Genomic DNA, 27679 nt, shown 5'->3' with positions numbered 1-27679 from the left:
TTCTTCTTATCAAATAGCAAAGGTCCTGTCTATTTAATACCTTAAAATTAAGTCATTATAGCTGAAAACTGAAGGCATTCTGGAAAACGATAACATCAAGAATTAAACATGTACTGGGCACAGAAATTCCTTGGAATCTTATGCTCCTGCTAAATCTCAGAATTCTTGTTGGAATCATAGAGCGGGAAAGCTTCTAGGTAGATGTTAAAAGCAAACAGGTGACCCACCCACAAGTATCTGGCACAGGACCATATCAAGATATAGTTGCTATGACTCGCCCACTAGCGCTCCCTACCCTGACACATCTGCTTCGCCAACACCAAGGAGAGGAAAATGTGGGTTGGGAGCCACTTTTGCACACGGTGCAGCTGTACCACCCGCACAGCCTTTGGTTTGGCACCCACCTGCTGGCCAAAGGTTCATGAGATTTCATAATATAGAAATTCTGAAAGCTAAGCCTAAATTTGATAAACTATGGAAGCTGTTCCAGCAGACCTATATGAAGAACTAATAAACTGACGGATGATACTACACTATGGCCCTTACTCCGAAGCATCCCCATATGTAAACAGAAGCTTTTACGATTGTTTATTGACATTGTATAAAAGCCATTTTAGAAAGGTGGAACGGTAGTGCCAGGGAAGTGGCTAGATTGGGCCTCGCATATTGATGTCAATTCCCTCTTACAAGGGGAATCTAAGTAGACAGGAAAAAATTAAAATGTCAGCATTTACACCTGCCTTTAGCTTTGCATAAGTGCTTGATCTAAAAGGCAGGTGCCAATGCCAAGGTTCATCCCCCACCCATGTCTCCTCCCAATCATGACTGCTGACCATCAATGTCCCCAACTTCCCAAATTTGATGCTCCCAAGCGCTTCCCCCGGACAACAGATCCCCTCATCTGACCCCCCCTGGCAACACGGAACCTCCCCCTAAGGCCCTGCCACCCACTCTTGATCCCATTCTCAGCATTCCTGGGGTCCCTGATCTCTATCAAGAGCAGGAGTGATGCCCAGAGGGTTCTGCTCTAACAGCCCCAGGTTCCAAAACAGACACTACGATCACCAGCTGTAATCTCATAATATTACGCTAGGGGTCACCCTGTCAAATAAGGGCCTGGGCAGGTTGATCCCTATTGGCAATACTGTGCGATTACTGCTAGACGGTCACAGTGGCCATTTTGGATAGTCAGAGAAGGAACAAATAGGCATCGTTCGTGCTACAGTTAGAGATCGAGGCCAGGTTTAGGATCAGGGATAGGAAATGTGAGATTATTTTGTGGCGAGAGAGGTGTGCAGCGTGTGTCGAGGGGAAGAACCAATGTGTTCAAGTGAAGAAGCATTGGATGTGTTTATGGGAGGGGCATGGGTGGCTGTCAGCTTTAATGGAGGGAAGGGTGATTTGGGCAAAGTTGAACACAGGCAGGGTCACCAGTTTCAAAAGGCTGCTCCCATGCATGTCCCAAGGAGGTCTGGAAGTGTTTCCCCCCCACATGAAGCTTTTTGAAATTGCTGCTCCCGTTGCAGTCCTGCACCTATCTTACTAGAGGCTCTGCGAGGGGACAATAATGCTGTTGACTAAACATTTTCAGGTTATTCATTGCTAGGATTTGGAGAACTAGTCATATAAAGGTACACTGGAAGAGGTATTCCTAGGTCATTAACTATCGATAGTCCATTCTGGATCCAAGTGAAATAAAAACAAAGGACCTCAATCACTTTAATTTCTTCATCAGCTATGTTTACTCAAAGTCATTACAAAGGCTTTGCCAGCTAATACACAAATCATCTTAAAGGAACAGGATAATTTCACTCTTAATTCTCTCAAATGCGCAGTCTATTGTTCTTTATAACAATTGTGTCTCACAAAATGTATAATTAGGTTTTAGGAAACAGCCTTAGCAGCCTGACAGAACCCAAAGTTCAAACTTCTACCAACCTCAGCAAAACATGAAACAAGCAATCCTGGCTAGACGAACTCGTTTGGGATGAAGCTTCCCCATAAGGAATTTATTGGAATCATTAGCGTCGTCGGATACTGGGCCGGCTAACTAGGATCACTTTCATTTCTTGGCTGATCCTCGATCGTGGGTAGCGAAATTAGGATCGTGTGGCTTAATAGGAGTATTTATTTCTGCTCAACATAGAATAGTTCAAGGTGGATTACATAAAGCTTAACAACGTTCATACAATGTATTATTTAAAGAAAAAAAAAAACCAACCCTACAAAACAACAAAGAATAAAACTACCATTCGAATTACATCATTCAGTTAGAACACAGTCCTATTTTAAGGTTCTATAAAATTCCAGGTCTCCCATACCCACCAGTTTACAGTCTATATTGCACATCAAGCATATGAGACATAACACCCAACTTTCCTTAGTAAAACTTTATATCCTAATTCACGGATACTATTGAATTCATACCATTTAGACAATCATATCTGTACTCTTTAATATGTTCTCAATAACCCTGTTATTAGCACCTTTCCAAGGGGTCCTTTTACTAAGCCGCGGTAAAATGTGGCCTGCGTTAGTGTAGGCGAGTGTATTGGGCACGTCTCGGGCCAGTTTTTACCATGCCTGCAAAGAAGGGCTTTTCTTTTCATGGGACGGGAAAAGGGCCTGCGGTGAAACTGAAACCAGTGCACGCCCAAAACCAGCCTGAGCCCTTAACACCACCCCACTGATCTAACGGTAAAGGTTCACGCGCTACATGCGTGGTGACTGGTCAGCGCATGCCAAGTGCGAATTACTGCCAGAAATGATGCGCGTAATATCACAATTGGTAAGTTGTAGCTGTTCTGCTACCACCGATTCAATTAATTACCTTGGCTAAGATGGAGATATTCACTACAGGACGACAATCCTTACACGTACTATCATCAAGACCATCACTTTTCTGCAAAGGAGTCAAAACCAATCTGCCTCAGCTCAGTGGGATAAACAGCAGCTTCTAAAGAAGGGTTATCCAAAACCACTGTCTCTCAGGTAAATCTTTGTCTAATCTACAATCGCCCCTTCGCATATTTAAAAAGAGTTTTTTTTTCCATCGTTCAAAGTGAAACCAAAGAAAAGTAACTCCAGCAACAGTTTGCTTCATAACCCTCCGATTCCACAGGTTCACTAACGTCATCCTGACTCAGTTTCACATCCTAAGAAAGCCAGTGGGGTGGTTGGGGGCAGAAGGAAGAAAATAAATGTGGAATTTTCAGAAAGTACCTACATACAAAACAGGTACAAAAGTCCCCAGGTATTTCGCACCCATGACAAAGGTTGAAACTGAAAATATGTGCACACCTTCACTTTGAAAAGTTTTAAAAGGGATAAATCCAAATCTACCCCCTTTGCAATTAGAGATGTACAAGCAAAAAGATCTTAGCAGTTCACGGGCCTAACATCCCAAAGCTCTCGCACACACTACCGAAGTAACAACTCCAAGAACACCAAACACCAACTCTATATATTTGCCAAGAAAATCCTTGAGAGTCACACTGTTAATGATACGTGTCCCTCCAGGGAACATTGAGTTCCAGGAACAATAAAAGAGTTGCCAAAAGACAAGTTAGATATCAAGTTCTTGATGGCGCTGACCTAGACGATGAATCAAATAAAAGTAACCTTGAACCTTGAAGTTCTTGAAAATGCATCATCGGTAATGAAAAACAGAAAAATGAGCTAAGCCCCCCCCTTCCACCAATACTAAAATCACTTCAAGAAACTCACCACAACAAAAATGGCTCCAGGCCTGATCCCTTACCAGCAGAAAAAGCCAAGAGCACCCCAAAACACCTCACACAAAAAGCAATGAAGTGGAAGACGATTTAAAAGCTCTATGAGGAGTTGTAAGGAGAGGTAAGTAGACAACTCAGAAGATCAACGGGCCTACCTTGCAGAAGTGCTCCATTTTTCTTCGAGAAGGTGCCCCCAGGCCAAATGGGCAGCCCCGATGTGCTAAAGAAAAGAGAGAAGGGAAAGCATGTCAGCATTTTATGTTTAAATCATTTTTATTGAAAAGACATCTCTAAACATTATGTAACTGCCCATTTACATTTCTTTTATTGATTAACTCTAAGACCCAACCCCTCCCCTTCCTTCCCCCATGTTCCATCTTCTAGGGAATAACTCTATACATTTAACAGGTAACTACGGGCCGCTGGTGTCAGCGTGCTCCAAAATGGTGTCCAAATCCTTTGTAATTCCTGACCTGCCTGCGACTGGAGGTCTGCGATTCCTATTCTCTCAATGCGCATCATGGTCAGCATCCTAGTCCGCCATTGTTGATATGAGGGCGCCCCTTGGAGATATCCACTCAGTCAGATTTACCTGTTTACCTGTCACAATAGCTCAACACAAAGGCTTTGAAACCTTTCACCTTAGGTTGTCCCAATGTCGGTTGCCCAAACAACAGGTTCGGGTTGTAGGTCCATCTTTGTTTCCATATCCCATTGACATACTGTACAATCTCTTTCCAGAATTTCTCAATTTTCTTGCATGTCCAGAACCTATGTCCCAAATTCGCACCTTCTGCTCTACATTTCGGGCACTCCCCCCATGGAGAGAGCATTTCAGCATGTTAAATCACTGGTCACAAGACTTCCTTCCTGCTAATTATGTCAGTTCGTGCTGTGATTCACACCTAAATTGTTTATATTCAGCTACAATCAAACATATAAATGGCAAGTGACCGACTCACCTGCAAATGCACAGTAGAGACTTCCCTCTCTGTCCCGCCCTCGCGTCAAGATGTGATGATGTCAGAGGGCGGAACAGAGAGGGAAACGGAGTCGGAGTCACTGTCGGACGCTGCCGCCTGGAAACGAACAGCGCGCGCACCACCTCCACCCTCCCCCCCATTCCCGCCGCCGCTCCCGCCCTCCTCTGCATCGGGCCCCCTGCACTGACCTGACAGCGCCTCTCACCTCCGTGTGAAAGCGCTGCAGGCAGCAGCAGAGGCGCTGTCAGGTCAGTGCAGGGGGCCTGGCACGGAGGGTAGAGGGAGCAGCGGCGAGGAGGGTAGCTGGAAATCTCGCCCGGTTTTACGGGCTTAACGGCTAGTATGACAGAAACGCGGTATGTCTTGGGATGATGCTTTTAAGATCTGACATTATTGGACAATATTTTCCACTTGTCTGCTGACATGGCTTCCGCAAGAATCATTCAGAGATTTGCCAGGTGAAACATATTTTGCAGTGGTCATTTTACATTAAAACTCTACATTTAAGGATCAGAGAAAACTGGCACAAGAGAGCAACGCTTTTGGCCTGAGCCTGAAAAACACTTGTGCTGCTGCTGCCCCCCTTCCTTCCTTTGAGGACTGCTGAATCCAGAAGACAGCAGGACCTTTGTGGGCCGGAGGAGGCACGGGAAGGCGCACAGAAGCAATCAGAAGAAGGGGACACCAGCTAGTAAAGCTAGGTAGGAGGCAAAAAGATGAGTACTGGGGACCATGCAAGTGTAAATAAATAAACGGAATGACCTTAGAATAAAACAATTTAAAGTTATAACTTGGAAAAGAGAAAAAAAAAAGGTCTGAATGCATAACTACTACTATTACTAATTTCTATAAAGCTACTAGATGTACATTGTACACTAAAACATGTAAGAGACGGTCCCTGCTCGACAGAGCTTACAATCTAATCAGGACAGACAAACAGGACAAATAAGGGATAAGGACAAAGAGTTGCAAGATTCCGGAATCCCAATGAGTAGCAAAATTCTGTTCAGAATCCCAAAGATTACTACTACTAGTACTTATTTCTATAGCTCTACTAGATGTACACAGCACTGTACACTGAACATGTAAGAGACAGTCCCTGCTCGACAGAGCTTACAATCTAATCAGGACAGACAAACAGGACAAATAAGGGATAAGGACAAAGAGTTGCAAGATTCCGGAATCCCAATGAGTAGCAAAATTCTGTTCAGAATCCCAAAGATTACTACTACTAGTACTTATTTCTATAGCTCTACTAGATGTACACAGCACTGTACACTGAACATGTAAGAGACAGTCCCTGCTCGACAGAGCTTACAATCTAATCAGGACAGACAAACAGGACAAATAAGGGATAAGGACAAAGAGTTGCAAGATTCCGGAATCCCAATGAGTAGCAAAATTCTGTTCAGAATCCCAAAGATTACTACTACTAGTACTTATTTCTATAGCTCTACTAGATGTACACAGCACTGTACACTGAACATGTAAGAGACAGTCCCTGCTCGACAGAGCTTACAATCTAATCAGGACAGACAAACAGTACAAATAAGGGATAAGGACAAAGAGTTGCAAGATTCCGGAATCCCAATGAGTTTCAAAATTCTGTTCAGAATCCCAAAGATTACTACTACTAGTACTTATCTCTATAGCTCTACTAGATGTACACAGCACTGTACACCGAACATGTAAGAGACAGTCCCTGCTCGACACAGTTTGCAGTCTAATCAGGGCAGACAAACAGGACAAATAAGGGATAAGTGAATTACTTAAGGTGGGAATGATAAAACAGACATGGGTATTGAACATGTGAATACTAGTTAGGAGTTAAGAGCAGCCTCAAAAAGGTGGGCTTGTAGCCTAGATTTGAAGATGACCAGAGATGGATGCAGGTCCTACAGGGTTCCCACGGATGTAGCGTCAGACCGCCATGCATAAGGAGAATATCATGCAACAAAATGTAAAACAAAACATGGAAATCCCACATGTCCTGAAACAAAAAAACAACCAACTGTATAGATATTCCCAATCTTTTTAGTTACGTAGACCCCTTATTAATCTCCAGAAACTACAAGAAACCCCAGGTCATCCCCACCCCCACAGCCTCTCCATGTTGGCTGTTTCCCACCAGCCCTCGTCATCTCCCTTCCTTTCCCTCTCTCTCTCCCTCCCCCCACCTATCTGTGTTTCTCCCCTCCTGTCCCTCTCCAGCTACACTTCATACTGGAGGAGTAGCCTAATGGTTAGTGCAGTGGCCTGAGAACCCGGGAACTGGGATCGATTCCCACTGAAGCTCTTTGTAATTCTGGGCAAATCACTTCACCCTCCATTGCCCCGGCTACAAAATAAATACCTGTATATAATACGTATACTGCTTTGATTGTAACCACAGAAATGTAGTATAGCAAATCCCCCCATCTCTAGTCACAGACACAGTCTCTCTCTTTCTTACATTCCACAACTAGTCTCTTTTTCTCTCCTCCTACCAGGCAACCCCCTCCATCCTCAGCTAGTTCCCCACCATTGGTATGTCTCCCTCTTCTTGTGTACTGATGCTGCACGACTGTTCCCATGCCCTGCAGGCCAATGCTGTTCCCGGCCCTCCTGTTTCCATGGCTGCCTCTGATCACATCCCACCGCTGCCACCACCCCCTACAAGTGCTTCTGCTCACAGCTTGCACCGTCACCTCCAATCCCACCCCCACAAGCGTTGTTTCTTCTAGTCCCTGCAGCTACTGATCCTGATACCACCATCCCTGAAGCCACTCTTGACCATGCCTGCCCAGCAGCCCCTGTATTCTGCTTGCATACTCACAAAGACTATTTTCTTCCCTATGTCCTGCAGATCCTTTGTAATGGTTTCATGGACAACAGGGTGCCATTGAACAGAGATTCGGGAACAAGTGTTCTATAAACTTCTATGGTTGAATCATGGACTCTGCTTTACATCTCTCTAGAGTAGGGGCTCTCAACTTGGTTCGGAGGGGACACGCCTGGCCAGTCAGGGTTTCAGGGATATCCACACTGAATATGCATGAGAAACTTGCATGCACTACCTCCACTGTATGCAAATCTCTCTCATACATATTCATTTGTCCCGAGGACTGGTTTGAGAAACCCAGCTCTCGAGAATGGATTACTTTGCTGTTTGCTGCCCCAACGGCCCTCGAAGAAGTTTAACACACACAAACACACGAGGGCCTCACTTGATCTGCTGCATGATATTTCTCCCTTTAGTTGTGCCCTGTTCTTCTGGAAAGGGAAGGGAAATGGGACTTGATATACCGCCTTTCTGAGGTTTTTGCAACTACATCCAAAGTGGTTTACATGTATTCAGGCACTTATTTTGTACCAGGGGCAATGGAGGGTTAAGTGACTTGCCCAGAGTCACAAGGAGCTGCAGTGGGAATCAAACTCAGTTCCCCAGAATCAAAGTTCACTGCACTAACCACTAGGCAACTCCTCCACTAGCAACAGTCCATGTAGAAGCCTGCCCTTGCAGATCAGCAATGCGGCCGCGCAGGCTTCTGTTTCTGTGAGTCTGACGTGCAGGACGTCAGACTCACAGAAACAGAAGCCTGCACGGCCGCATTGCTGATCTGCAAGGGCAGGCTTCCACATGGAATGTTGCTAGTGGAATAGCAACATTCCATGTAGAATCTCAAATAGTAGCAACAGAATCTCAATAGTAGCAACATTCCATCTAGAATCTCCAATAGTAGCAACATTCCATCTAGAATCTCAAATAGTAGCAACAGAATCTCAACATTCCATGTAGAATCTCCAATAGTAGCAACATTCCATGTAGAATCTCAAATAGGGAAAGGGAAAATGGGACTTGATATACCGCCTTACTGAAGTTTTTACAACTACATTCAAAGCGGTTTACATATATTCAGGTACTTATTTTGTACCAGGGGCAATGGAGGGTTAAGTGACTTGCCCAGAGTCACAAGGAGCTGCAGTGGGAATCGAACTCAGTTCCCCAGGATCAAAGTCCAATGCACTAACCACTAGGCTACTCCTCCACTCATTCCACCAATAAGAGCCAACATCATCAATGATGTCACAATGGCTTGATTGTCCAATACAGTTCCCCAGGATCAAAGTCCACTGCACTAACCACTAGGCTACTCCTCCAGTGCATGCTTCTCTTTTTATGCATGAGAACTCTTAATACAATGTACAATATTGTAAAAGGTGTCTTTTTCCTCCCCCCATTCCACCTTTTCCTAGCGTATGGCACAAGGCAGATTACAAAGGGGCTATGAAGTACACTAGGAGGATATTCTCAAAGGGTTGTGTAGACACTGATTGTAGGAAAGCCACTGCTTGCATGTGTATCCTGTGGCACATACAGGTTTGAAGGAGGCCTGTTGTGGCTGAGGTTTGGGTAGATCTGAAAACTGTATAATAGAAACCAGCCGAGTAAACAACTAAGCCATTCTGCTGTGCGCCTAAAGCTAAGTACCCTTTTTATCTGCACTATCATAAATATGACGACTGTTATGGTTCTTTCTGACATATGATTGATTGAAAGACATTATTAAGGATAACTATGTGTATTATTGAATATACTACACAAGATTATTCCTTGGGAGGTTTTTCTTGACCAATGATTACTTGTTGACCGATCACATTGAAAAGTGGCTGTACACTAAGACAGCCTAAATATTGTTGATCTTGGTCATTATGAGGTCTTTTCCTCCTTATTTTTGAAAATCACTTGAGATTCCTGTATTTCCATATTATTATATATACACCATTGTTCATTTTAGACAGACCTGAAAAGGATACATGTATTTCCCGTTTAGCAATAACAGAGACCTCTAAAAAAGTCCCTTTCTCTACAAAAGATGAAAAATCTTGTTAGCATGGAAGTCTGCGCAGTAAGACAAATGGAAAACCAGGAAGAGACCTGTGGTGACCGCCATGCTGAGGCAGCAGGCTAACCAAACATCCTCTGGCAATACCAGAAAAGGAAAACAACGGAAGAGCGTGTATCCTCACAAAGGAGCAAGGCCGGAAGAACCTTCTGCCGTATGACCCATCTGTATTGCTCGCTGTCTTCATCAGATAGCATAAAAAGAGAGGGTCCAAAAGTACACAGAACAAAGCAGCACAAAACAGCCTCTAGAACTGGAACAATGGTACAATCTTTATTGGGATAGACCCAACACGGGCCGTGTTTCAGTGCTCAACCACACCTGCCTCAAGGGTCTTTAAATATTGTCTATGGAAAAATCATGTGTCTGTCGATATACTACCCAATAAAAATAAGTACATAAGTACATAAGTAGTGCCATACTGGGAAAGACCAAAGGTCCATCTAGCCCAGCATCCTGTCACCGACAGTGGCCAATCCAGGTCAAGGGCACCTGGCACGCTCCCCAAACGTAAAAACATTCCAGACAAGTTATACCTAAAAATGCGGAATTTTTCCAAGTCCATTTAATAGCGGTCTATGGACTTGTCCTTTAGGAATCTATCTAACCCCTTTTTAAACTCCGTCAAGCTAACCGCCCGTACCACGTTCTCCGGCAACGAATTCCAGAGTCTAATTACACGTTGGGTGAAGAAAAATTTTCTCCGATTCGTTTTAAATTTACCACACTGTAGCTTCAACTCATGCCCTCTAGTCCTAGTATTTTTGGATAGCGTGAACAGTCGCTTCACATCCACCCGATCCATTCCACTCATTATTTTATACACTTCTATCATATCTCCCCTCAGCCGTCTCTTCTCCAAGCTGAAAAGCCCTAGCCTTCTCAGCCTCTCTTCATAGGAAAGTCGTCCCATCCCCACTATCATTTTCGTCGCCCTTCGCTGTACCTTTTCCAATTCTACTATATCTTTTTTGAGATACGGAGACCGGTACTGAACACAATACTCCAGGTGCGGTCGCACCATGGAGCGATACAACGGCATTATAACATCTGCACACCTGGACTCCATACCCTTCCTAATAACACCCAACATTCTATTCGCTTTCCTAGCCGCAGCAGCACACTGAGCAGAAGGTTTCAGCGTATCATCGACGACGACACCCAGATCCCTTTCTTGATCCGTAACTCCTAACGCGGAACCTTGCAAGACGTAGCTATAATTCGGGTTCCTCTTACCCACATGCATCACTTTGCACTTGTCAACATTGAACTTCATCTGCCACTTGCACGCCCATTCTCCCAGTCTCGCAAGGTCCTCCTGTAATCGTTCACATTCCTCCTGCGACTTGACGACCCTGAATAATTTTGTGTCATCGGCGAATTTAATTACCTCACTAGTTATTCCCATCTCTAGGTCATTTATAAATACATTAAAAAGCAACGGACCCAGCACAGACCCCTGCGGGACCCCACTAACTACCCTCCTCCACTGAGAATACTGGCCACGCAATCCTACTCTCTGCTTCCTATCTTTCAACCAGTTCTTAATCCATAATAATACCCTACCTCCGATTCCATGACTCTGCAATTTCTTCAGGAGTCTTTCGTGCGGCACTTTGTCAAACGCCTTCTGAAAATCCAGATATACAATATCAACCGGCTCCCCATTGTCCACATGTTTGCTTACCCCCTCAAAAAAATGCATTAGATTGGTGAGGCAAGACTTCCCTTCACTAAATCCGTGCTGACTTTGTCTCATCAGTCCATGTTTTTGTATATGCTCTGCAATTTTATTCTTAATAATAGCCTCCACCATCTTGCCCGGCACCGACGTCAGACTCACCGGTCTATAATTTCCCGGATATCCTCTGGAACCCTTCTTAAAAATCGGAGTAACATTGGCTACCCTCCAGTCTTCCGGTACTACACTCGATTTTAGGGACAGATTGCATATTTCTAACAGTAGCTCCGCAAGTTCATTTTTTAGTTCTATTAATACTCTGGGATGAATACCATCAGGTCCCGGTGATTTACTACTCTTCAGCTTGCTGAACTGACCCATTACATCCTCCAAGGTTACAGAGAATTTGTTTAGTTTCTCCGACTCCCCCGCTTCAAATATTCTTTCCGGCACTGGTGTCCCCCCCAAATCCTCCTCGGTGAAGACCGAAGCAAAGAATTCATTTAATTTCTCCGCTACGGCTTTGTCCTCCTTGATCGCCCCTTTAACACCATTTTCGTCCAGCGGCCCAACCGACTCTTTGGCCGGTTTCCTGCTTTTAATGTATCTAAAAAAATTTTTACTATGTATTTTTGCTTCCAACGCTAATTTCTTCTCAAAGTCCTTTTTTGCCCTCCTTATCTCCGCTTTGCATTTGGCTTGGCATTCCTTATGATCTATCCTGTTACTTTCAGTTGGTTCTCTTCTCCACTTTCTGAAGGATTGTTTTTTGGCTCTAATGATTTCCTTTATCTTACTGTTTAGCCACGCCGGCTGACGTTTAGTCTTTTTTCCCTTTTTTCTAATATGTGGAATATATTTGTCCTGAACCTCCAGGATGGTGTTTTTAAACAGCATCCACGCCTGATGCAAGTTTTTTACTCTGCGAGCTGCTCCTTTCAGTCTTTTTTTCACCATTTTTCTCATTTTGTCGTAATCACCTTTTCTATAGTTAAACGCTAGCGTACTTGATTTCCTAGTTTCACTTCCTTCAATGCCAATATCAAAACCGATCATATTATGATCACTGTTATCAAGCGGCCCTCGTATCGTTACCCCCCTGCACTAGATCATGAGCACCACTAAGGACTAAGTCTAGTATTTTTCCTTCTCTTGTCGGCTCCTGAACTAGCTGTTCCATGAAGCTGTCCTTGATTTCATCAAGAAATCTTATGTCCCTTGCGTGTACAGATGTTACATTAACCCAGTCTATATGCGGGTAATTGAAATCCCCCATTATTATTGTGTTGCCCAGTTTGTTTGCGTCCCCGATTTCCTTTAACATTTCCGCATCCGTCTGTTCGTCCTGGCCAGGCGGACGGTAGTACACTCCTATCACTATCCTTTTCCCCTTTGCACATGGAATTTCAATCCACAGTGATTCCAAGGAGTGTTTTGTTTCCTGCAGAATTTTCAATCTATTTGATTCAAGGCTCTCGTTAATATACAATGCTACCCCTCCACCAATCCGATTCACCCTATCACTACGATATAATTTGTACCCCGGTATGACAGTGTCCCACTGGTTATCCTCCTTCCACCAGGTCTCAGAGATGCCTATTATATCTAATTTTTCATTTAGTGCAATATATTCCAACTCCCCCATCTTATTTCTTAGGCTCCTGGCATTCGCATATAGACATTTCAAACTATGTTTGTTGTTCCTAAGTACATCATGCTTAGTACTTGACAGTATTAATTGGCAATCTTTTGTCTGATTTTTATTGTTATTTAAAGATACCCGATCTACTACAATCTCTTTTGCAACCTCACTATCAGGATACTCTATCTTCCCTGTTATGGTGATATCTTTGAAAGATACCTTATCCCGAACCATGCTCTTTTGAGCGACTGTCGGCCTTCCCCCCACAGTCGCTCAAAAGAGCATGGTTCGGGATAAGGTATCTTGTGCATGAAACTCGATGATCAACCAGCAATAAAAGGTAGCGTTCTCGGAGAAAAAGGGAAAAATAAAAAAAAACGCAAATACAAAGCCCTCTTCTATGGCAGGAAAGTGTACTGCGCCATAGAAGAGGGTTTAGTATTTGCATTTTTTATTGGGTAGTATATCGACACGATACATGATTTTTCCATAGACAATATTTAAAGACCCCTTAGGCAGGCACAGTTGAGCGTCAAAATACGGCCCGTGTCGGGTCTATCCCAATAGAGATTGTACCAATGTTCCAGTTCTGGAGGCCCTTTCGTGCTTTCTTATGCTGCCTCGCTGTCTTTATCGTCAGAGAATGTCTGGTTTTCATACTGTCCCTTAAACCAGAAGCAAACACTGCACGTGAAGAACTTCCTTCTAAACTTACTGAATTCAAAAACGCTGAAATGGTTTTTCAGTACAGCTGTTTCAATCTGACCTTAGTTCTTTACAACTGTTAAACCGTGTCAAATATTTGGATACTAGTAAAAGAGGCCCGTTTCAGAGCAAATGAAACGGGCGCTAGCAAGGTTTTCATCACCAACACCCCCCCCTCCCTGGCCAACCCCTTCATTGTTCTGCCATTGCTCCGCCCCCAACGTCATGACGTTTGACGCGAGGGCGGGGCCCGGAGCGATTTCCCCCCCCCCCCCCGCCTCCCTCCCTGCCAACCCCTTCGTTGTTCTGCCATTGCTCCGCCCTCGAGGGCAGGGCCCGGAGCGATTTGGGTGGCTTCACCACCACGAACCTTCGAACCTTTTTGAAGGAAGTCAGGGCTTGGCTTCACTGACGTCAGTGTCCTCAGAACGTTGAGGGTGAGTTTTATTATAGTAGATTTCATTTCTCAAGGGATAGATAGCAATGTCCTATGGACCTGAGGATATTTCCTATCATGCTGATTTTTTTTGTATCCATTTATTATTTGTTTTAGGTTTAATGCTTAAAAGAGGTCTGAAAAGGCAATTCTGTGGTGCTTGTGGTCTGTACTTTTTCCTCACCTTCTATCCCTGTATAGAAAACACATCAAAGCTTGGAAAATATGAAATTGCTACAAAGATTTATTTCTGCATACTTTTAAAACTTGTACAGGGCATGGGATACAAGTAAGCAAATATATGATTTTGTCTATCCTGTACCCTAAGGAAGGGACTAAGAAATTCTGAAAGCTTCTACCAGTATCTCTCCACACTCGTCCTTCCCTACACCCCTTCCCGTGCACTCCGCTCCATGGATAAATCCTTCTTATCTGTTCCCTTCTCCACTACTGCCAACTCCAGACTTCGCGCCTTCTGTCTCGCTGCACCCTACGCCTGGAATAAACTTCCTGAGCCCCTACGTCTTGCCCCATCCTTGGCCACCTTTAAATCTAGACTGAAAGCCCACCTCTTTAACATTGCTTTTGACTCGTAACCACTCGCCTCCACCTACCCTCCTCTCCTCCTTCCTGTACACATTAATTGGTTTGATTTGCTTACTTTATTTTTTGTCTATTAGATTGTAAGCTCTTTGAGCAGGGACGGTCTTTCTTCTATGTTTGTGCAGCGCTGCGTACGCCTTGTAGCGCTATAGAAATGCTAAATAGTAGTAGTAGTAAATAATTTATTAGATTAATGAGAGCATTGCTGGGCCCATGCTACACCCAGGGCTGTCTCAAGAGGTAGGCAGGAAGGGTAACCAACCGATGCATCAAGTCGGGGAGGGGGGGGGGGGGGAGCAAGGCATTAAGTCACTCTCTTCAAATAGTCTGTCAACAATGAGCACCAATAGGGCTGCTGGAACTAACAGGCAGAGTAGGTCACTGTCCAGGGCAGCAGTTCCTGAAGGGCAGCAAAGACCATAAGAATAGCCATACTGGGTCAGACCAATGGTCCATCTAGCCCAGTATCCTTATTCCAACAGTGGTCAATCCAGGTCACAAGTACCTGACAGAATCCCAAAGAATAGAAAGATTCCATGCTACCAATCCAACGGACAGCAGTGGCTTCCCCCATGCCCATCTCCATAGCAGATTATGGACTTTTCCTCCAGGAGCTTGCCCAAACCTTTTTTAAACCCAGATATGGTAACCAATTTTACCACATCCTCTGGCAGAGAGTTCCGAAGCTTAACTATTCGTTGAGTGAAAAAATATTTCCTCCTATTTGTTTTAAAAGTATTTCCATGTAATTTCATTGAGTGTCCCCTGAGCAAAGCACTCAAAGCAAAACAATAGGTTCTGACAGCCATGGAAATTCAAAGAACTATCAGCCTGCACAGCGAGGGAGGGCAATTTTCAAATAGCCACTTATACGGGTAAATACTAGGGGTATGTAGCCCAAAAGGTAGCAGAGAGTCAAATTTCAGTTATTGGCACCCACAGGCAAAGGAGAGGACAGCCTCTCCACATTTTCCTTGACCTTACCCTCCTCTTCTTTCACGATATCCTCTTACCCCCATCACTGTACTCTAACCAGCCAAGTCCTAACTTTGGTGGGTACAACGCTGAATATCGACAGTAACTACACAATTTTCAGGTGCCAAAGACCCGCATATTCAGGACCAGTGCCCGTTTATCAGCGATGTCCAACCTTGGTCCTCCGACGTACACACAGAAGAAGCAAATCCTCGCAGGATAGGACATATGTAACAGTTTAGCAGCTCGTGTGAGCCTTCACTTGTTTTGGCGCACGGTTTCCATACCGACTACAGGCATCATTTCGAGTGGACGTTTCAGTACAATCTAAATAGACTCCTGATGCAGAAACACAGTTGCCGAGTCTCATTTGTTTCACAGTAAACGTTTAGGACATCTGAAGCATCATCTGCTTATTCTCGAGTCAACCTTGGCCCCTCACCAGGTCGAGTTTTCAGGATTTACCCAATGAATATGCATGAGATCTATGTGCATACAATGCAGGCAGGGCATGCAAACAGATCTCATGCATACTCATTGGGGAAATCCTGACTACTGCAACCTACTCCTCAGTGGCCTCCCACTTAGCCATCTATCCCCCCTTCAATCCGTTCAGAACTCTGCTGCGCGTCTTATCTTCCGCCTGGACCGATATGCTCATATCACCCCTCTCCTCAAGTCACTTCACTGGCTTCCGATTAGGTACCGCATACAGTTCAAGCTTCTCCTACTAACCTACAAATACACTCGATCTGCAGCCCCTCACTACCTCTCTACCCTCATCTCCCCATACACTCCTACCCGTAACCTCCGCTCACAGGACAAATCCCTCCTCTCAGTACCCTTCTCCACCACCGCCAACTCCAGGCTCCACCCTGCCTCGCCTCACCCTATGCTTGGAATAAACTCCCTGAGCCCATACGCCAAGCCCCCTCCCTACCCATCTTGAAATCCTTATTCAAAGCCCACCTCTTCAATGTCGCTTTCGGCGCCTAACCATTATACCTCTATCCAGGAAATCTAGACTGCCTCCAATTTGATTGACTGCACTTTTTTGTCCTTTAGATTGTAAGCTCCTTTGAGCAGGGACTGTCCTTCTTTGTTAGATTGTACAGCGTTGCGTAACCCCTGTAGTGCTTTAGAAATGTTAAATAGTAGTAGTAGTAGAAATCCTGAAAACCCAACTGCAGCCCTCCAGGAATGAGGTTGGACACCCCTGCCATGTATGGTCCAGCACCAGTCAGTGTATCATCTAGTTTACATTCCTGTTAACACAAAATCTATGTCAGCAAGTTAATTAAATACAAACGCCTGCACAACTCATTTATCTATTAGCAGCATAACAAAGTACCACAAACAAAATGTAGCAGACATTATTTTTGGTACATTTATACCCCACATTTTCCCACTAGAGCGAGCTTACAATGGCTTACAATATTACAAAAGGTTACAATGCAAGGAGGGTAATGACACAAAAAGACATCTCTTCAACAAGGCATACAACAATGATCAACAAATATGAACTCCTGCACACATATCCAGCCTTATTATGGAGTATCTTTAGTTGCACCGCTTTGGTTGGGGGGTAGATTTACGGGAAAGGGGAGGGGGATTCAAAAAAGGAGGGGATTAAACCCAAAACACAATTTTACTCTGAATTATTCTTGAGTGTCCTGTATATGTAAAAAAATCCCATTGAGTGTTGACTAGTATTGGAGGGTGTGAACTTATTTCAAGCTCATGTTTGTACTTCTTGCAAATGGTGTAATTGTTTGCACTTTGTCAGTTGGATCTTAATAAAAGTGTTGAAACATAACGTTTTCTCATCATCACGCTACCCAAGATCCTTTTGCTATTACTAAATGTATATTTTCTTATATAATTCTTATATATCTCTTATTATGTTTGCTGAAAAATACTATCATGTTCTATCATTATCATGTTACCCAAAATCCTTCTGTTATTACTACATGTATACTTTCTCATGCATTTCCACTACTCATGACGTATTGTAAGCCATATTGAGCCTGCAAAGAGGTGGGAAAATGTGGGATACAAATGCAACAAATAATACAAACAACATAAGGATAGTACATGTTGATTAAACGGGTATAGGCAATGTGAGGAAGGTGGAGACTGAGCATTATTTTGGGGGGGATAAGCTTTCTCGAATAAAAATGGTCAAAAGATCTAGTTAAGTTCTTGTGTTACTGTTTGAGTTAGTATGCATACTTGAGAAAACAGTACGATACACATGAAATGAAAATAAAGCAAACTCACTGCTCGTTCAGACAATCATCTCAGCTTAACAAAAGGAGGAAAATTCAGCAGAAAGGAGGGACGCGAATGGAAATTCTAACACCAAAAAGAAAAGAAGCCTTTCTTAAGTTTGTGCCTCATGTGAAGTACATGTGAAAGGTAGTTCTGGACTATACAGATGGTTCTGGACTCAACACAGTTGTGTTTCGGCCGGACAGGCCTGTGTCAGGAGTCTCGTACATCAAATAGGGTCATCCACTTACGAATTTATTCTCAGAATTACTGCTTGTCAAGGTTTTATTCAAGACCGGAGCATACACTTCATTATTTATGAACCCTTAATGACACAAATCACCACCCAGCCCACCCAAGTATTAAAATACACCTCTTACACTACCCCATCTAACACTTCCTTCCCTAATCCCTTATACATCTTCTGCTTACTACTGATTGTATCTAAGATCCTGTCATGACTATGTCATAACAACACTCTGTAAGCCACGCTGAGCCTGCAAATAGGTGGGCTAATGTGGGGTACAAATGCAATAAATAATAATAATAATTACTTCCTTACACTGTGACAATTTAATAAAGTGGATGACCCTATTTGATGTATGAGACTCCTGACGCAGGACTATCCAGCCGAAACACAGCTGTCGAGTCCAGAACCATCTGTAATAACTGTTTTTACTGACTGGAACTTCGTCCGTTCATCCTTGTGTCATCTTCGCTGTCTTGCTGCATGTAGTGTGCCCTGCGGAGTTTTGTTTTTTCTGTGTACACATCAAGTACATGTGAAAAAGCCAGAGGTTTCACCCAGCCTTCTGTCTGACTGCTGAAGCAAGGCGTGAACTTGGGTGCTTGAGCCGCAAGCAAAGGAGAGAAAGAAGCACCCAACAGGAGCTATAAATACAGAAGAAAGTTAATCTAGGGGCCCATATACCGAACTGTGTTAACACGGGCCATTAACGTCCATAAATGTTTTAATTGTGTATTATGGGCCATTAATGAGGAGGTAGAATGAGGCCTGTGTTACCACAGAGCAAATATAAAAAAAAAAAAAAGGTGAAAACACTTTCTCTTCCGGAGGTTTCAGAAAATTAAAGATTTGAACAAAAGACAAGACGTTAAAGTATATTTGGGCTCAATATTTATAGTTACTAATCTGCCTAGCGGCACCTGCTACCTGGAAATGTATCATTAACTGAGGCTATCCACGAATTTTCAGCAGCGTTACCCACATGCCGCCACTGAAAATCACTACTACTGACTTACCCAACCCTATCTGGAGAGCGCCAGCGTGGTCTAGGAGCAGAGATATCCAGTGATATACATAGTAATGACGGCAGAAAAAGACCTGCACGGTCCATCCAGTCTGCCCAACAAGATAACTCATATGTGCTACTTTTTGTGTATACCCTACCTTGATTTGTATCTGTCATTTTCAGGGCACAGACCGTATAAGTCTGCCCAGCACTATCACCGCCTCCCAACCACCAGCCCCGCCTCCCACCACTGGCTCTGGCACAGACCGTATAAGTCTGCCCAGCACTATCCCCTCCTCTCACCACCGGCTCTGGCACAGACCGTATAAGTCTGCCCAGCACTATCACCGCCTCCCAACCACCAGCCCCGCCTCCCACCACCGGCTCTGGCACAGACTGTATAAGTCTGCCCAGCACTATCTCCGCCTCCCAACCACTAGCTCTGGCACAGACTGTATAAGTCTGCCCAGCACTATCTCCGCCTCCCAACCACTAGCTCTGGCACAGACTGTATAAGTCTGCCCAGCACTATCTCCGCCTCCCAACCACCAGCCCCGCCTCCCACCACTGGCTCTGGCACAGACAGTATAAGTCTGCCCAGCAGTATCCCCTCCTCCCACCACCGGCTCTGGTACAGACAGTATAAGTCTGCCCAGCAGTATCCCCTCCTCCCACCACCGGCTCTGGTACAGACAGTATAAGTCTGCCCAGCAGTATCCCCTCCTCCCACCACCGGCTCTGGTACAGACCGTATAAGTCTGCCCAGCACTATCACCGCCTCCCAACCACTAGCTCTGGCACAGACTGTATAAGTCTGCCCAGCACTATCTCCGCCTCCCAACCACCAGCCCCGCCTCCCACCACTGGCTCTGGCACAGACAGTATAAGTCTGCCCAGCAGTATCCCCTCCTCCCACCACCGGCTCTGGTACAGACAGTATAAGTCTGCCCAGCACTATCCCCACCTCCCACCACCGGCTCTGTCACCCAATCTCGACTAAGCTCCTAAGGATCCTTTCCTTCTGCACAGGATTCCTTTATGCTTATCCCAGAAACAGAGCTGTCCTAAGTTGCGTGGGACATCAGCTGGTGGTGAATAACCATGTATAACTTCAAATGCCGCAGCTGCAGTTAAATGAAATCCCAACCATGGAGTTTGCTGTACTTTTATTATTTTATTACATAAAACGCCAGCTGAGGTAAATAATGTGGTATCAGCTTGCAGTACTACACACTTTCATAGATAAGCCGTAATTTAAACAACACAGAAGTTCCTTACTGCTGACTAATCACTAGAACGATAAGGAATTACTTGTTTCTATGGTGATCCAACCCTATTAAAAAAATAAATAAACAAAGAATATTGTCACTGTCGTTCAGTCAGAGTTCAGGGCTGAGAATAAAGGGAAAGGGAATGGGAATTGATATACCGCCTTTCTGTGGTTTTTTGCAACTACATTCAAAACGGTTTACATAGGGGCAATAGAGGGTTAAGTGCTGCAGTGGGAATTGAACCCAATTCCCCAGGATCAAAGTATGCTACATTAACCACTAGGCTACTCCTCCACTAGTAACATTCCATGTAGAATCTCAAATAGTAGCAACAGAATCTCAATAGTAGCAACATTCCAGAATCTCAAATAGCAACATTCTATGTTCCACTGCACTAACCACTAGGCTACTCCTCCACTAGCAACAGTCCACGTAGAAGCCTGCCCTTGCAGATCAGCAACGCTGCCGCACAGGCTTCTGTTTCTGTGAGTCTGACGTCCTGCACGTACATGCAGGATGTCAGACTCACAGAAACAGAAGCCTGCGCAGCCGCGTTGCTGATCTGCAAGGGCAGGCTTCTACATGGAATGTTGCTAGTGGAATAGCAACATTCCATGTAGAATCTCAAATAGTAGCAACAGAATCTCAATAGTAGCAACATTCCAGAATCTCAAATAGTAACATTCTATGTTCCACTGCACTAACCACTAGGCTACTCCTCCACTAGCAACAAACAGTCCATGTAGAAGCCTGCCCTTGCAGATCAGCAACGCGGCCGCACAGGCTTCTGTTTCTGTGAGTCTGACATCCGTCAGATCACAGAAACAGAAGCCTGTGCGGACGCGTTGCTGATCTGCAAGGGCAGGCTTCTACATGGACTGTTACTAGTGGAATAGCAACATTCCATGTAGAATCTCAAACAGTAGCAACAGAATCTCAAATAGAAGCAACATTCCATGTAGAATCTTAAATATGGAAAGGGAAGTTGATATACCCCCTTTTCTGTGTTTTTTTGCAACTACATTCAAAGCGGTTTACATAGTATATTCAGGTACTTATTTTGTACCAGGGGCAATGGAGGGTTAAGTGACTTGTCCAGAGTCACAAGGAGCTGCAGTGGGAATTGAACTCAGTTGCCCAGGATCAAAGTCCACTGCACTAACCACTAGGCTACAGCTTAATTCAAAATAATCCTCTTCCTTAACTCACCCAACTAAAATGAAACACACACAGCTGTGTTTGCTCTAATAATCCCCCATTTGCCTGACACATTATCCTTTTAACTGTGTCCAGATCAGATTCTTGTACTGACCCCGCAGTACTGGCTACAGAGAGGGCTCACAGTTCAATTATTGTCACCCGGCAGATTTCTGAAAACCCTTCAACAGTATGCACCCAGGTTTAAAACAAAAAAACAAAAATGATTAATGGAAGAATTTAACATCAGAAGGTGGCCTCCCCCACCTATCCCTTTACTGCTACAGTATCCCCGGGGCTAAGCATTTACCATTTCAGCAGTGCTTCTGGGCATTTGATTGGTGGATTAGATTTTGTTTATACCTCACAGACACATGTTTTGCATCAGGTTACAAAGCTGGTATGTGTCGCTATGGTGACCAGTAACCTATAATTTGAGAGGAACTGATCCAGTTTTCTCAACCAAAGCTAGAAAACTGCCAGGCCTGCAGTGTCATCTGTAAACTATTGTTGCACCATCAGAGACATTCCATACAGGCTAAAAGAACTACTCCGAGACAGAATATTATATAGTAAAAACATGCAATCTAAGCACTCAAAATAAATGCAATATCAATAGAAATCAAACAAAATAAAACATGGAAAAGAAAATAAGATGATACCTTTTTTAATTGGACATGTATTAAGTTATGTCCAATAAAAAAAGTATCATCTTATTTTTTTTCCATGTTTTTATTTTGTTTGATTTCTACTGATAACCTTTAAGAGTGGACTAACACGGCTACCACACCTCTCTACTTAAAATAAATGCAAATAGTTTCAAGGAGGGCACTAGGTCGAACAGGACCAAAGTTTTGCAGGGAGTGGAGGAGTGGCCTAGTAGTTAGGGTGGTGGACTTTGGTCCTGGGGAACTGAGGAACTGAGCTCGATTCCCACTTCAGGCACAGGCAGCTCCTTGTGACTCTGGGCAAGTCACTTAACACTCCATTGCCCCATGTAAGCCGCATTGAGCCTGCCATGAGTGGGAAAGCGCGGGGCACAAATGTAACAAAATGTAACAAAAAAACAAAATGCACTATGGAATCCTTATTTACTTATTCTATCCCACTATTATCCAAAACAGGTTTCGATTCAAAGTGGCTCACAGTTGTTGAACAAAAGAGAAATTACACTGTTGCATTAACAGTTATACCTTTCATATGTTACTATTCTTAATCGGAGAGAAGTTACAGATAAAAAGTTACGGATAAAAAGTTACATTTGTGAAGGGGAAAAGAATAGCAGATGGGGTGGGGGGGGGGGGGGGGGGGACGACCTACATACGACCACCCTCTGAGCCAGAATGAACAGACATATGATAAAAACTCTATCAGAAATTAAGGAAACTAACAAAATTGTCAGCAGAATAATGAGCAATTTCAATTATCCCAATACTGACTAGATAAAAGGTCACATAAGAAAATGCTAGGGAAGTACAGACCCTGGTGGAACAGCTGGTTCAGGAACTGACAGGAGGGGGAGCAATTTTAAATGAGTCCGTAGTGGAACACAGGATTTGGTGTGAAAGGGAAGGGTGTTGGAGCCACTTAGAAATAGTGATCATAACATGCTCAGATCTGAAAGGAGAACCCTAAGGAAAATTATTGTACTAGCATTTAACTTTTCAAAGGAGAAATCAGTTGTGTCCATCAATCAGAAGGTGGAGATAAAGAACTGAAAACTGAGCTGAGACATCTCTCTTTTGGCATCCAGTCCAGCTCTCCTCAATATTTACACAGACAAGCAGTTAAGGAGAAACTCGGAATAAACGTAAGAACTTTAAACAACTAACTAACCTAGCACTAACCAGATCAGCAAACGTGTGGATCTCTCTCATCTCTGGACAACCTGTAGGGAACAAGAGATATGCAGGAAGCACCATGCAAGGTGACAGTCATACCAACATTTGGGTTACCATATGGCTCCAGAAAAAAAGAGGACAGATCGAGTCAGTCTGGGTTTGGCTTCCGTTGCTTTCAATGGAAGCAAAACCCGGACTGGATCAATGTGTCCTCCTTTTTATGGAGCCATATACCAACTAAACTAAATATTTGATTGTTATACTACTATCGTGCTTTATCATTATCATGTTACCCAAGATACTTCTGTAATACTAAATGTCTATTCTCTAATATGTTTCCACTATCCATGATGTAATGTAAGCCACATTGAGCCTGCAAAGAGGTGGGAAAATGTGGGATACAAATGCAATGAATAAATAAATCTCACAAACCTCGGGCAGACCTCTGGAATAGTGGGAAGGACTAATGGAAAGAAAATTCTTAGCTAAGACCTAATTTCTCCTTCCATCACGTAGGAGATGTTTAAAAGCAATCCCTAGAGTGGGTGGAAATCTGGAACTGCCACCCTGAGGATTGAAGCCCCAAAACTGGTCTCCAAGCCCGCCACAACTTCTACCATGTAGCACATGTCAAAGGTATGCAGCGTCAACTATGTCACAGCCTTGTAAATATCCGCCAGAGACAGTAAGAAGGTCTCCACCCAGGATGTCACTGTATGCCTTGTAGAATGACCCCGCTTCCCCGCAAACAAATAATCTGATGCAATAGTCTCCTTCAGCCATTGTGGGCTCGGAAGCCTTGAGACCAAGCCTCTCCTTACAAAAAAAGGAGAAACTGTCTGTCCGATTTGCGAAACTCATTTGCCACTTCCAGATGTTTAATGAGGACTCTACGCATATCGAGAAGCTTCAAAGAAGAATACTGAGCCTCTTCGCCTTCTCTGCGAAAGGCTGGAAACTCCACACATTGGTTGAGATGAAATAAATGCTGATACCGCTTTTGAAAAAAAGAAAGGAACCATGCACAGGGAGTCCCCCCACTTCCAAAAAGCGGAGCAAGGGATTCTGAGAAGAGACAGCCTGAAGCTCCAAAATCCTACATGCCAACAAAGCCAAAAATGCCGTCTTTAGCATTAGATCTTTCAAGGAGGGCTCTGAAGAGCCTGACGGACTAAATTAAGATTCCACTCTAGTCACTGTGTACGAAAGATGAGAGGATCCCCCATCCAGCAGTTGAATCAGGTCCGCAAACTACGGCCTCCATGACCAATCTGGGGCTATGAGAATTATTCAACCCTAGTGCAATTCAATCCTTTTCAACATGCAGTGTACCATGGGCCAAGGAAGAAAAACAAAGCAGATGTTTCTCTGGCCAAGGCTTAGAGTACGGCATTGAACCCGGGTTCTTTTTGACGACTGAAGAACTTTTGTATTTTGGCATTTCTTTTTGTTGCCGTCAAGTCCAGAAGCAGAGAACCCCACTGGTTCACTATCAGTGAAAACCCTGGCTGGATAGTTCTCATTCTCATAAGAACATAAGTATTGCCATAGTGGGACAGACCGAAGGTCCATCAAGCCCAGCATCCTGTTTTCAACAGTGGCCAATCTCGGTTACAAGTACCTGGCAAGATCCCAAAACACTACAATACATTTTATGCTGTTTATCCTAGAAATAAGCAGTGGATTTTCCCCCAAGTCCATTTTAATAATGGCTTATGGACTTTTCTTTTAGGAAGCTATCCAAACCTTTTATTTTTAACTTGCTAAGCTAACTGCTTTTGCTACATTATATGGCAACGAATTCCAGAATTTAATTACACCTTTATTGAAGAAATATTTTCTCTGATTCCTTTTAAATGTACTACTTTGTAGCTTCATTGCATGCCCCCTAGTCCTAGTATTTACAGTGGGGGAAATAAGTATTTGATCCCTTGCTGATTTTGTAAGTGTGCCCACTGACAAAGACATGAGCAGCCCATAATTGAAGGGTAGGTTATTGGTAACAGTGAGAGATAGCACATCACAAATTAAATCCGGAAAATCACATTGTGGAAAGTATATGAATTTATTTGCATTCTGCAGAGGGAAATAAGTATTTGATCCCTCTGGCAAACAAGACCTAATACTTGGTGGCAAAACCCTTGTTGGCAAGCACAGCGGTCAGACGTCTTCTGTAGTTGATGATGAGGTTTGCACACATGTCAGGAGGAATTTTGGTCCACTCCTCTTTGCAGATCATCTCTAAATCATTAAGAGTTCTGGGCTGTCGCTTGGCAACTCGCAGCTTCAGCTCCCTCCATAAGTTTTCAATGGGATTAAGGTCTGGTGACTGGCTAGGCCACTCCATGACCCTAATGTGCTTCTTCCTGAGCCACTCCTTTGTTGCCTTGGCTGTATGTTTTGGGTCATTGTCGTGCTGGAAGACCCAGCCACGACCCATTTTTAAGGCCCTGGCGGAGGGAAGGAGGTTGTCACTCAGAATTGTAAGGTACATGGCCCCATCCATTCTCCCATTGATGCGGTGAAGTAGTCCTGTGCCCTTAGCAGAGAAACACCCCCAAAACATAACATTTCCACCTCCATGCTTGACAGTGGGGACGGTGTTCTTTGGGTCATAGGCAGCATTTCTCTTCCTCCAAACACGGCGAGTTGAGTTCATGCCAAAGAGCTCAATTTTTGTCTCATCTGACCACAGCACCTTCTCCCAATCACTCTCGGCATCATCCAGGTGTTCACTGGCAAACTTCAGACGGGCCGTCACATGTGCCTTCCGGAGCAGGGGGACCTTGCGGGCACTGCAGGATTGCAATCCGTTATGTCGTAATGTGTTACCAATGGTTTTCGTGGTGACAGTGGTCCCAGCTGCCTTGAGATCATTGACAAGTTCCCCCCTTGTAGTTGTAGGCTGATTTCTAACCTTCCTCATGATCAAGGATACCCCACGAGGTGAGATTTTGCGTGGAGCCCCAGATCTTTGTCGATTGACAGTCATTTTGTACTTCTTCCATTTTCTTACTATGGCACCAACAGTTGTCTCCTTCTCGCCCAGCGTCTTACTGATGGTTTTGTAGCCCATTCCAGCCTTGTGCAGGTGTATGATCTTGTCCCTGACATCCTTAGACAGCTCCTTGCTCTTGGCCATTTTGTAGAGGTTAGAGTCTGACTGATTCACTGAGTCTGTGGACAGGTGTCTTTCATACAGGTGACCATTGCCGACAGCTGTCTGTCATGCAGGTAACGAGTTGATTTGGAGCATCTACCTGGTCTGTAGGGGCCAGATCTCTTACTGGTTGGTGGGGGATCAAATACTTATTTCCCTCTGCAGAATGCAAATAAATTCATATACTTTCCACAATGTGATTTTCCGGATTTAATTTGTGATGTGCTATCTCTCACTGTTACCAATAACCTACCCTTCAATTATGGGCTGCTCATGTCTTTGTCAGTGGGCACACTTACAAAATCAGCAAGGGATCAAATACTTATTTCCCCCACTGTATGTAAAGAGTAAACAAGCGATTCACGGCTACCCGTTCCACTCATTTTATAGACCTCTATCATATCTCCCCTCAGCAGTCTTTTCTCCAAGCTGAAGAGCACTAGTCGCTTTATCCTTTCCTCATTGGAAGTCGTCCCGTCTCCTTTATCATTTTCGTCCTCCTTCTCTGTTCCTTTTCTAATTCCATTATACCTTTTTTCAGATGCAGTGACCAGAATTGCACACAATATTCGAGGTGCGGTAGCACCATGGAGCGAAACAAAGGCATTATAATGTCCTCGTTTTTGGTTTCTATTCCTTTCCTAATAATACCTAACATTCTTTTGCTTTCTTAGCCACTGCATACTGAGCAGAAACTTTCAATGTATCATCAAAGATAACAAAGAACAATTGCTTTGATAGCGGAGTATCCATTAGCGATTCGAAAACATAATAGTACTTGCTGTTTGTGCTGGTTTTTTTCTTCGTTTATTTTTTTCCTTGTCAAGATATGAAAATTGCAATTGTTCTTTTCAGAAGGATACAATCTATCCCCTGACGCAGCCCTTTGTGAGTGAAACACGGCCTGTGTCGGGTAACTTTCTTACATACGGTATCTTTAATATAATCCTTTTGATATTATAGTGATCTGCTGGCTTATTTTCCACGTTGGATTTTGCAGATCACTTGCCTTGTTGTTTTTTGGGACCCCTCTTTGTGAAG

General features: G+C 43.9%; 1 protein-coding gene across 6 annotated transcripts in view; it reads right to left on the bottom strand.

Moving 5' to 3' along the window:
* The window catches only part of FOXN3 (forkhead box N3), a 500879-nt gene that overhangs the window by 154309 nt on the left and 318891 nt on the right, over nt 1-27679 (bottom strand). For all 6 annotated transcript variants that reach the window (XM_030213917.1, XM_030213920.1, XM_030213919.1 and 3 more), the window contains exon 4: nt 3890-3954. In XM_030213917.1, the coding sequence (XP_030069777.1) occupies nt 3890-3954 (65 nt within the window). The remainder of the gene's footprint in view (nt 1-3889; nt 3955-27679) is intronic.

The sequence above is a fragment of the Microcaecilia unicolor genome, chromosome 9 (genome assembly GCF_901765095.1).
Source record: "Microcaecilia unicolor chromosome 9, aMicUni1.1, whole genome shotgun sequence".
Classification (NCBI taxonomy): domain Eukaryota; kingdom Metazoa; phylum Chordata; class Amphibia; order Gymnophiona; family Siphonopidae; genus Microcaecilia; species Microcaecilia unicolor.
The sequence above is the reverse complement of the archived record's forward strand: the minus strand, read 5'-3'. Positions and strand labels throughout refer to the sequence as shown.